A 12,645-nucleotide genomic window follows, 5' to 3' on the forward strand; every position below is an offset into this window, starting at 1 on the left:
TGGAAAAGAAGGTCAGGTGAGATGTGAGAGGTGAGGTGAGAAGATAGACAGGGGAGATAAGTCTGCCATATGCTATAATTTCTGTGTTATATACACTGCAAGAAAGATATTTAATAATATTTTTGAATATATTTAATTGAATTTCTGTGCTGTAATTGCACTGTAAGTGTAGTATTGAATCCAACTCCTCAAAAGAAGATGAAGTACTGTAAGAAGGAAATAAAGACTCTGCCACACTGTGTTTTCCTGCATTGTTCATAAAAAACTGTTTGTCCAAGAACACAAACTAAATGAGAAAATTTGTGTAGTGCTGAACGTGGAAAGCCATAAAGCTTTGATGATGAGCACCAGCTGTGTCTTATGATGGTGGCTCATTGCTTCTTGTGGAGAACCACATACTATAAAACTGGCAATTGCAAATATGTTCCCAAAACAGCATGTCAGGAAATGCTGATTGTACGGGTTTTGGGTCCATATTTTCTTGTAGAAGAAACCTTTTTTCAAATAATTTTCTAAATTCATTTGGCACATATACACATACCAAATAGTTTTAATTGAAATAATTTAGGTTACCATCAAAAATACTGAATTGCAAGTAAATTTCAGACATCTTGCTCTCTAGGACAAACAGCATTTATTCAAAAAATAAGGTAATTTATTGAGATTCTTAAATTCAGCAGTTTATCGTGGTAGAAGGTAACATGGAATACATTTCATTCTGCTGTTTTCTAATATTTATGATTGAAGACAATTCTGTAGATAGAAGCTGTATTTTAATACAGCCCAGTTTTTCTTCTGGGTACACTGCACTCTTATATCTAGAAAATATTTAGTGGTACATGAATTCTTAATCTGTTAGAATGACACCTTAGAAATGGACTTAACTGCTGTCCTGTCTTTTTTGATAGCATAATTCTCAGGGGCTTAGAGGTTTGTCTAAAACTCCCTTACACAGTGGCATCATAGAAGCTAAAGTTTGTAATCTTATGTTCACAAATCAACTTTTCATTTATTCTTAAAGTAATAATTTCAGGAAAGTTAATTAGAAGGCAGCTGTAGGATCATTTTAAAAACAGCTTTTTGTTATTAGTGTTTATTTAGAAACTTTTTTGGCTTTCTTTTTAGGGGTGTGGCATAATTTTGTTCTTGGTGTTGCCAGTTTCATGGTGCTGTTTCTGCTGCCAGCCATTCTTTTCCCTTTCTATTACACGGGTGTTGGGGCCCTTGTCACTGAGGTTGCAGAGGTAAGAAGGGTCTTTGTTGTTTCCATATTATATGGTTTGTGGCCTAAGATGTACCTGTATCTCTTATTATCACCATCAGATTTGGTCACTGCAGCCCTTTGCAGAATCTGATATACTGAACTTGGTTAAAGTTTTCCTTTCAGTATCTTAGTAAATAAGGGAACATGGTGTGAATAATGATAGATTAATTAGCATACTATAGACCTGTTGAGATATTTTAGATCAGTTTGCAGGTTTATTTCTGCGAGTTTTTAACTGTTTTTCAGTATTGGCACAAAGCAAGTCTACTGGAACTGCATTATCACTCCAGTTACTGCTATCTGTTTTTAATGTTAAAGATTATTTTGAGCTGATTTCCTTGTTTGGTCAGCTGGAAGCAGAGAAGAGATAGACTTTTGGGATTCTGGAAAGGAATGATTTTTTTTTTTCTGACTTAATCAAATACAGCATAGTTGAACAGCAGAGCTGAAAGGATCCAATCTTTCTTGGATCTAAAAGTCAATTGAAAAAAACTCAGGAAAGAGTGACACAATGCTTTATTACCTTTAAAAGTATAGGTACACCTGCTTTCTTGGAAAACTCAGGGTATTAAATTAAGTTACTTGAACTTACTAATATGTTGTGGGTTTTCTTACCATTTTGACCAATATGAAAATAATTACTCAAATTTGAAGATGTCTCCAGGACACTTGGAGATTTTCATTTCCCTTTCTTTCCTCCCCATTTTATAGTGTCTTAACCTAAAGACTTCAAAGTATTCAGTAGAGCTGTAAACTAATCCTTGTAGTTTTCACTATAATGTGACTGACTGCACTGTTCTTCTCAGGATTCTCCTGCCAATGGGCCGAGAGGTCTTTTTGTGGGAGACCTTGTCACTAACCTGCAAGACTGCCCAGTTTATAATGTGGAGGACTGGAACTCGTGTCTGGGAGACATTTCAGAGAAGTCACAGGTCGGCTACTGTGTAAGTGCAGCCACCCTACAGCAGTTAAGCTTTCCAGCTAGAGGTATGACTTAAGGTGCTCTCCTCATTATTTTGTATGTTAATTAATTTATATTTTAATTTTATCATGTCTTAAAGACTATTTTGGATTTAGAATTTGTTGTTGGGGTCAGATTTCTTGTAAGTCAAATCTGCTGTTTTGTCTTAACAGTTACCAATGTGCCATACTGTTTTGTGAAATCTGAAAGTGAGGGAGGGCTAGAAATAAGAATTGCTCTTGATTTGCAGTCATCCTATAGAAATATCCTATATGATCTGAATAATAAAATTTGCTTCTTCAGGATATTGCAGAACTTGGTTCTTAGCAGTTGTACAATTATCTCCTCTATTTTAAGTTCTATAAAATGGATCAACTCAGTGATCTCTTGCAGATGTAAATTCCACGTTACTTCACAGCTTTGATCAACATGACATTGTAAATTGTATGATTTAACCCAATGATGTGCTTTATTATGGATATGTCCATAATTTTCTTTGGATTTGTCTCGCTGTAGGGTTTTATGTCATTGCCTGTAAACTCAGCTTTGTCTGGATTGCACATACTGCTTCTGGAAGTTAGTCTACTTCCTTCTGTTTCCTTTTGTACATTGGAGTACTTGTTGCTGAAAAAAGAAGACTGAAGTAAACTAGAACAATAAACAAAAATTGAGCAGAATAAAAAAGAACAGTCAAGTTAAATTGCCTGAGCATCTTGTGACATGCCCTGAAGCTCTCTAAAGTTTCTTTCATGCAAGCATTTATGGAAACTGGGCAAAGCCTATAGGATGCTATTCAGACCTTTAAAATTGTCACTGTATTTTTCCATCATCCTGGAGATAAACAGGAGGTCAGGCAACTCAACTGTCCATGGTTTTGATGCACTGTACTACTTTCATGAAATTGAAAAAAGTAGTTTATATTTTTTTAGAATGTAAAGAAAATGATCTTATAGCTGGTACTGGGATAAATGTTTAAACTGGAAACTACTGAAGTATGGGTAAGAACCAGCTTTTAGAGGTCTGACAGTTTGGATTATACCTCTGAAGAGGAATGCAACTTTGGCTGTGCTTTCAGCTGGGCAGGGGTAATAAAACTGCATATTCTGCAGATGAACCAGTCGTATTTAGATTGAAATATTAGAGGCTTTATGCTGGAGACTCAATATTGCTTCCAAGCCTGGTTGCTGTATTGTGTTAGCAGCCCATTGTCCCCACTGCTGCCTTCTAATCAGACCAGTCTGTCTGCATTTTTGGAGTCATAAGCCTCCGGCAGTGAGAAATATTCCTCTGAAATTAAATGAATTCCGTTTGGTCTCCAGCAGCTGTCATTTGTCAGAATCTTGACAGTTCACAACTTGACATAAATACAGAGTATTGATAAAAATGTATATAACAAATGGACTCCATCTAGTTGACCATAAAACAGATGGAGAGTGAACTGAGTGTTGAAGCTAGAGAAAAAACAATACCCTTAGGATCGTCTTGAAATTAAAAAAAAAATAAGTGTTTTCAATGTAGTTTATAAGGAAACTAATTTCATGGTCATTTGCTATTCAGAAATATATGTGGTTTCTTAGCCTCAGGGTACTTTGAAGAAAGGTTTGTACGGTACAGTGCTTGCACCTGTAAGCCCCAGGCATAAAGCTCCATGTCAGTGGATTGCAGGTTATGGAGTGATAAATCAGCAACCAGTGTCACAGGCTTGGTCTGCCTGAGGAAGGGACTGCACTTGCTGTGATACAGATCCTTACTGTGCCTGTTCCTCTGCCTCTGTGTGTGTTTAAGCCTTTGCTGAACAGTAAGTTAGGCTTAGTTCATTTGCAGAGCATATATACAAAGGTTCTTTACCAGACTAGTTAAATCGTGGTTTAAAACATAATTTTTTCACTGCTGCAGCCTTCAAGGCTTGGAAAGCTTTCATGATTTAAAAAGTATGTTTTGAGTCCTGGGCATTTCCATAGCCAGCCAGTGAAATCACTACAGTAGTAGCTAACAAATTTCTAAGCAACCATTGGTGCAAGTTAGGGACAATAGATATAAAAGTGTTTTGCAACTTGTAATGCTCAAAACATTGCAGTGGTAGATCCCCAGCATCTCTAGGAGATTTATTAAGGAGAAAAAATCAGTATGTGACATGACTGAAATCATGTGACATTCACATATATTGGTGGTGAAGCTTTTTTTTTTAGTTGAGCTAGGCTGTGTGAATTACTGTAATTCTTGAAGGCTGCAGTATGATTGATTTACTTCATTCAGAGACTAATTTTTTCAGCAAATAACATTATTTGCTCTATGCCTATGTTCTTTAGTCTACAGAAGACTTGATGGCACAGTTGAATGTTGTAGTAACAACAGCCTCACAGACATTTGCTTTTCATACTAGCAATAAGTTGGACAAGCCATCTGGTAAGTTACTTAAAACTGCTAATTCTCTTTGGTAAATCTAAGTATTTTTTTTTATTAAATTAATAATATTTACTGATACCTATGCAGCATACTCAAGTATTTAAGAATATTTACAGTTTGTAATCAAGGTGTTCATGTGTAATGTTCTCCCAATTACAGCTTTAAAAGCCACAAAATAGGATTTTTCCCATAATCAAATGGGGTCTTGAAGAATCATAAAAAAATCTTAGACACCTCATTCCTTTAGGCAGAAAGACACCTCAGTAATTTTCAGTATTTTGGATGCACAATACTGGTGAGAACAAACAACTTTTGAGAAGATGATTGAAATTCCTCATTTTGGTGTTTCAGTCTTTAAAGGCAGTGAGCACTACAGAGATAGCAAAGCCCTGGGCTATCTGTCCAGTTATTTTGTCTGAAGCCAGGAGCAACTCCCTAATTTAAATAAAAACATTCAAAAGAACATTCTAGAGATTGTGCAGTTTCTCAAAATAAGGGCCCATACTTGAATCTATTTTCATCATGTTGATTTTCTTGTCATGTAGAAACAAAGTTTCTCAGTAGAATTTTGACTTAACTCCTTTATAAAAGGGTTGAGCTGCATTCCAGTGCCTAAAGGGGCTACAAGAAAGCTGGAGAGAGACTTTTCACAGGGGCATGTAGGGATAGGACAAGAGAAACAGCTTTAAACTGAAAGAGAGTAGGTTTGGATTAGACATTAGGAAGAAATTCTTTACTATGATAATGGTGAGGCACTGGCACAGTTTGCCCAAAGAGAAGCTGTGGATACCCCATTCCTGGAAGTGTTCAAGGCTCAGGCTCTGAGTGACCTGATCTAGGGGAAGGTGTCCCTGCCCATGACTGGGGTTTAAATGAGATATCTTCAAGGTCCCTTCCAGCCAAAGTCATTTTGTGATTCTTTGAAAATGCATCAGTGTTTGTTAAAATATGTGTTCCATACTGACAGTGATGGAATATTTCTGTTGGTCCTTTACAAGCAGAGGAGCACAAGAATCAACTATGTAAACTTTTCTACATGTACCAGTTTGTTATTGTTCTGACTCTAGTGATAAATGCCCAAAGAAATTCAAATAAATTTGTTCCAAATCTGCTATGTTTACAGTTTCTACAGTGGTAAACTTCCAACTTCAGGGTGTTTTTGTGGTATTAAGCCACTAAGAGTTGAACACATTTCAGTTGTTCATTTGGAGTATGGCCAGTGGCAGCAAGATTTTATAAATCCCTATCCCAATGAGCCCAGGCGTTTTTAAGCTTGTAGCTGCTACTTATGAACTGGGAAGAAATAAAAGAAAGAAATAAAAGCATCAGGAAGCTTGAGACCTTTTGACTTTCAAGTGTCCTTAGACTGGCTGTGAGTTTTTGAACAGTTTTTTAAATGGTCTTTGCAGTGCTATGCAGCAGTTTTTGAAAGTGTGTCCTCTCCCTCATTAAAGTAGAAGGAATTTTTATCAAAGTTAATGTTGAGGGTCTGACTCTCATGCATTTATGGGAAGTGCCATGATCAGGCTGAGAAGGTAGAAACTACTTTGGTTTTTTTCTCCTAAGGCAAACAGTAGATTAGGATTCTTTTTTCCTGTTTTTTAGAACAAAAGGAAAAGTATGACTGAGATTTTACGAGAGACATGAAGGGGAAAATTGATTTCCTGTTCCCTTCTGCTGTACTGCCTTTGGGGAGCAAGAAAGATCTGGTCTGTCAGAGTGAAAGTGTTACAGACAGGGCTTGGGGCACAGCAGTGCATTGAACCCTGTGTTCACCTTAGTTGAGAATGGTTTCTTAGCTACCACACACCTGGTAGGTTTGTTTGTTTATTTGCTAAAACTTCAACTTGAACAGGTAAGTCACTGAGATGTTGGTACAGGCTCTGTCCTTTAGAAATCACTGACCTATGTTTATATGCTATGATTTTTTGTTGTGCATGTGTGTACTTTCCTAGAGTTTTGGTTTCCTTTAATTTTGGTATATGTGCATACCCTCTCTTCCACAGTAAAAAGTATGGAATGTCAGGCTGAATATGCATCAGGTAGAGATTTGTCAGGATTTGACAATAAAAAACTGAGGAAAAATATCAGATTTTAGCTGTTCATGGGCTTTTATCAGTGAGGCATTTCTTTGCTTAAAAAGGTATTTTGTTCCTTTTATTTTGCTCTGCTTTCATAATGATTTTAATCCTTTTGCAGTATGCCTGTCTGCCAGCACGAAAAGTTATCGAAGCCAGCAAAGTGTGTCGAACCAACATGGACTGCCATAAGGACTTTGTTCCAAGCTTTTGTGTGACTCCTTCTTTGGAGAACCAAACAAGGCTAATCAGGGTAAAGCATCCACCCCATATTGACATGCTGTATGTTGGACACCCCATGCATCTTCAGTACACAGGTTGGTATTATTTATTGAAAGTTTAGCAAAAACAGTCTCTGATATGGTTTCCTTTGCCTGCCTGCTTAAACAAGGTCTTGGAGTGCTTCTTAGTTAATTTGTTTTAAGCAGAATCCATTTCTTGTTACAGCCAGTGGAGAGACATGGACTACTCAGGCCTAAAATGAAATGGTTACAGTGCAATGAGTTATGAAGGTAATAGAAACCATATGTGATATGAGATAGTTGTTCTTTCAAAAAAGTATGAAAGGGCTATTTCTAGAGCACTTCTAATTCAGGTTAGTCATAGGAACCAGGTACCTGCATTTTCCTAGCACATGAATGTCTCAAAATTCTGTTGTAAAATCTCTAGAGCACCTTTCTCTAGCACCTTGCCTGGAATATTAGCATGACTGCTTAAATGACACCTAATATCCAAGGATCTGTGACAGATTCCCATGACTACTGAGCAGTAAGTCTTATCACAGCATAGTTTTTTCCTGATTTATTCTTTCATTTGACTGCCCTAAATTAAGTCACATATAAAATTTTAGTTCCTTACATGGAAGTTCACTGTGACTCTCCTTTGGGCATCTTATTTAAATAAAAAGTAATTCTGCTCCTGACGTGAGTATGGAAAGAATTGAACAAATTCATCAACATCCTACTTGATAGCTTGAGTGACATGTTGAAAATTAGCTGCAGATGGGCTTTAAGAAGTTTAAAGTGTTAAATTGCTATTCCTTCCTGTGAGAAAGGTATCTGTTCTTTACAGACAGCTGAAACTCTCTGGGTGATTTTGCCTCAAACACCTTGGAAGTATCTCCTTAGGAAGGCATTGTACTTTTCTGAATAAGCATTGGAATTAGGTACAAAAAAGCTTTAGAAATAGTGATGAAATCTGGAAATGTAAATCCATTAATATTCTTGGATACTGTATTTTTAGTTAATCTATCAGACTTTACTTTTCCATACTGGTAATTTGATACTCTGAGGAGTTATTTATTCCAACTTTTTGCAACATACTCTCATTTAAGCCCAAAATATGATCTCTTCATTTGTTTCTTCTGGCCTCATGCCATTTAAGAGAAAAACATTTTTCACTTGTGTGTTACCAACGCACACTACTATATCTGATGACATTTTTTTCAAACACAGCAATATATTTTAAAAATAGAGTTTTATAATTATTCAGAATTCCTTTTCTAGGTCTTTAACAATACAAACTATTTGTACTGAAGAACAATTGATGTTGGTCTCTTTTTAATACATTGGAACAATTGAATTTTTTTGGTGTTTCCCACTGCATTAGTTCTGCAGAAGAATTGAACCTGCCAATCTTTCAGAAGTCAGGAAAGCATGTTATTGTTATTTAAACAGGTAGTTCTTTAAGAAGCTACTTTGTGAAAATACTGTTTGCATGCACTTATAGGAGCAGAATTTTAAAGTGATTTACCCTTGGAACTGTGCACTGAATGTATTCATTTCAAAGCTAGAAGTTTGATTTTATTACCAGCTTTGCTGCAAATGCAATCTATGCTCTTATGTTCCCTTTGGAAAAACACTAGACCTAAAATGATAGGATCTTGACTTGGGTAGCAGGCAGTCTGCTGTACCATCATAGAGTTTCTTACATTCTAATGAAACAACTTATAAATATTTCAGACTTAGCATTGCACTGTGCAGGACTGGCTGGGGCCAACAGGTTTGGTGTGAGTTGGTTTTTTTTTCCCAAATGTGACTAATCAGAGTGTGGTTAACTGTTTTTTACAGTTAAAAAAAGAAAATAATTTCTTCCTCTACTGTGTGAGCTTTGAAATAGGAGTATGTTTTAGTGTAATGCCTTATTCTTTACTGTGATCTTTCTGCCTGCAGGAAACATTACTTTTTAGAATGGTGCTACATTTAACACACAACATAATATGGGAGTTGTAGTATTAGTGTGTACTATGACTATACTTTCTGTAGAAATGTCACTAAATCAATGTTTGAATAACATTCTAAAATTATTCATGCATTGTTTTCTGCTTAGGCTTGTATTGTAGTCATGGTAGTCCTGATTTATGGAGAAGCAGTAATTATTTCATATTTTCATTTGAAGATAACTTCCAGGTGGCATATTTTTTAAAAAAATATGTCTATATTTGCTGCTTAGAAGAAATAGTGTCTAAAGTTTTATTTCTATTAAATCTTTCTGTTGCCTCAAATTAAAATATCCTAGTAAAAATATTTTTTGTTGATATACAGGCTATATATAGCACTTGTTTCCAGTATTTTAAAAATAGTAACACTTTAAAGAATTGTAATCCTAAATGAACTTACAATGATAGAGATTTGGCTAAAACCAGAACAGAATGATGATTAGGAGTGCATGTTGTTTGGGACAGACACATTGAGTATTGATTTTAATTAGCATTCTTTCTATAAAAAGTATCTAATATTATTCAATATAAATTCATACTGTTGGTTCACCACATATGGTATTAAGTCTTTTAAACTCTTCTTACTGTTGGCTAGTTATGTTCTAGAGTCCCTTCCTTTACTGAACAATGGATATGTAAGGTTGAAATGGTGGGCCCTATCAGTACTGCCATGCAAATTTGCAGTGTTTCTTCTTTATTATGTATGAGGGGTTTTATTTCCTCATGTCATTTCTAATAGTGCAACGTTTTTGCTTCCTTCTTTGGCCCTTGTTGGTTGGGAAGAATCTAATGTAGAATCTAATAGATTTGTATTAGGAATTCACACTACTTGAGGAAACATCATATCCCTGAATGTTACTGCTGCCCATCACAGATCAAAAACTGTAAGATTTTCTTCGTGAAAAGAAGATGGAACTTACCTAGAAGACCATTTCCTCAAGCTTGATGAGTCTCCTACTTCTGTTGTGTCTGAGTCTTCTAAAAAAAACAAAAAAAAAAAAAGGCACTTCCTGGCTTTGGGCACGTTTATGAGGAACAACAGCCATAATCCTTGATGAAGGTCTTTCTGGTATAGCCTGGTCTCTCAGTATTTCCATGCCTGTTTACCCTTATAGCTGAGGATGGTTCTTCACTGATTTTAACCCAGGTGTAAAGGATTACACATATAGTTCTTCAGGACACCACACAGAAATATCTCATGCCATGCTGTCTGTCTCCTCCATGGCATACATGCCCTTTCCCCCACGAAGAAGTTTTGAAAAGCTCTTTGGCCACTCTAGTCTCCAAGTCGCTTAAAATTAAAATTGTGTCTGTTGTGAATTCTTCTCAATATTTGCCAACACCATCTAGCATTAGCCAACAAAAGAAATGTTATTTCCAGGTCAAAGAACTGTTTAATTAGAGTGGGAAAACAATGACTGTTTTCTCTCACCCAGGCTCATTGCTGTTCACCTCTTCCCAGAAGTGTCTTTATAGACAAGCCTGTAGAACATAATTTCTGTAGTTCTTTTGTTATTCTTCAGTGGATTAGCCTACTACCATTAGGTTTGATCCATTACAACCACAAAATTCATTGCTTCGTATTACAGTCTCTAGAGCTCAAGAACTTCCTGAAGAGTTTATCTGCATTTGGAGCTTGCTTCAGCAGCAAGGTTTGGAGTTTAGATCCATGTCTAGTGGCTGTCAGTGGCAACAGTTTATTGTAACAAAGAGGGAAGAGGATCAATGATCCATTCTCAATATAGGCATAATTTCAGGTTCGGTATGGTGATATGGTAGTGGCCATTAGGTATTTGTCAAGGGACAGTCAAGCTTTGAAACTACAGTGTTTTGCAGTGTGTGTCTTTTGAAACCTTTGAATACACTTTGAATACACACTGGCTGTCTCAGCCATTTTGCTATTTTGGCTCATGAACAGGAGTTTTGATCAGATGTTCTGATACCAGCCTTTAACTTAACAAGTTGTTTGCTTTGGATATCACTTGACCTGTGCATGCAGGAAAACTGGGTAATGCCAGGCTGGAGAGCAGCCCTGCAGGAAGACATCTGAGTGTCTTGCTGAATTGCAAGTTGAACATGAGCCAGCAATGCCCTGGCAGCCAGGAGGGCCACCTGTGTCCTGGGGAACATCAGGGAAAGCAATGCCATCTGGGCAAGGGAGGGGATTGTCCTGCTCTGCTCTGCGCTGGGGCGGCCTCACCTCCAGTGCTGGGGGCAGTTTTGGGCACCACAGTATCAGAAGGATATAAAGCCATTAGAGAGCATCCAGAGGAAGCCTACAAAGATGATTAAGGGTCTAGACTGGAAACTATTTGAAGAGCAGCTGAGGTCACTTGGCTTCCTCAGCCTGGAGGAAACCTCAGTGTGGTCTACAACTTCACAAAGGGAAGTGGAGGGGCAGGCACTGATCTCTTCTCTCTGGTGACCAGGGACAGGACCCCAGGAAATGGCCTGAAACTGTGCCAGGGGAGGTTCAGATCAGATTTCAGGAAAAGGTTCTTCACCCAGAGGGTGGTTGGGTACTGGAACAGCTCCCCATAGGAGTGGTCTCAACACCAAGCTTGACAGAGTTCAAGCAGCATTTGGACAATGCTCTCAGCACATGGTGTGACTCTTGGGGATGTCCTGTGCAGGGCCAGGAGTTAGACTTGATCCTTGTGAGTCCCTTCCAACTCTGGATATTCTGACACTATGCAAATACTTGTGTGAAGAATGTCCCTTTTATTCAGACAAAAAGCCATTCCCTAAAGCTGTTGGTTGTGTTTCTGTCAGTCCAACCCCTACCCTGGCAGGCCCGCCTTCAGCTTTGGCTGGAGGGCTGGGCCAGCAGATTTGTGGCTGGGGCTGAGTAGTTCCCACAGCTGCTGAAGGGCAGCTGAGGAGGGGCAGGGGAAGAGGGATCAGATGTGTGAGTCTCTTAGGGCTACTGCAGTGGCAGGGCAGGTTCAGGTGAACTGGTCTGGCTCTCCGTGCCTGTGATCAGGCCGGTGCGTTCCTGCTGGTCTCCAGAGAGACGCCTGTGGAGAGAGGAGGTGGCTGAGCTGCAGGTGAGACACAGGGACTCTCCTCCACAGCAGGGCCCAGGGCTGGCAGGGCTCACTGCTGTGAGTGGAGCTGCTGGGCACCTTGGCAGAAGCACCGCCAAGCAGGGGGACTCCTCTGGGCAGCTTCACTGGTCAGCAGCAGGTGCCAATGCACCTCTTGCTTTCTAGAGCAATACCACCCTCCACTCTTTCTCATCCTGACTTTGTTTTGTCTCTGCCTGTTGCTCATGCAAACTACTGTTGTCCAGGCAGGCTCAGTTTGAGCAAACATTGCCTCCAGTCCAAGCAGGCTCCCCAAGAGAAGACCCAGAAGATAAGAGGCCAGTTAAAGCTGCTGACAGCTGCAGAAGCCTCAGCAAAGATTTTCAACCAGCCATTAACTTGCTGCTGCACAGCAGCCTGACTAAAAATACTTTGTGGCTGTGAGCTGCCTTTGAAGGAAGCAGGAGCTGTGGGGGGGATCAATGACTTACCGTCTTCTCTCACACCACCAGCAGATTGCAAGAGAACACATCAGTACCCCAGCTGGCAGGGCAACCAGGACTATCACTATGCCTATCATGCAGCCTGCTCCATTGCAGAAGATACTTTCGATGTGCTCCTTGGCTTTAGGAGTTTGTTTGGTCGTTTCTCCAACCATTTCTGCAGAACAATGCAAAATGTTAGCCTGTCCT

At 38.6% G+C, this 12,645-nt stretch overlaps 1 protein-coding gene across 1 annotated transcript in view; it reads left to right on the forward strand.

Annotated features, from left to right (window-relative positions):
• MBTPS2 (membrane bound transcription factor peptidase, site 2) overlaps nt 1–12,645 on the forward strand; it is a 40,040-nt gene that overhangs the window by 15,905 nt on the left and 11,490 nt on the right. The window contains 4 exon segments of the mRNA XM_056506013.1: nt 1,126–1,244; nt 2,071–2,251; nt 4,535–4,614; nt 6,831–7,026. Of these exon segments, the coding sequence (XP_056361988.1) occupies nt 1,126–1,244; nt 2,071–2,251; nt 4,535–4,614; nt 6,831–7,026 (576 nt within the window).

This window comes from Oenanthe melanoleuca, chromosome 1 (genome assembly GCF_029582105.1).
Source record: "Oenanthe melanoleuca isolate GR-GAL-2019-014 chromosome 1, OMel1.0, whole genome shotgun sequence".
Classification (NCBI taxonomy): Eukaryota; Metazoa; Chordata; class Aves; order Passeriformes; family Muscicapidae; genus Oenanthe; species Oenanthe melanoleuca.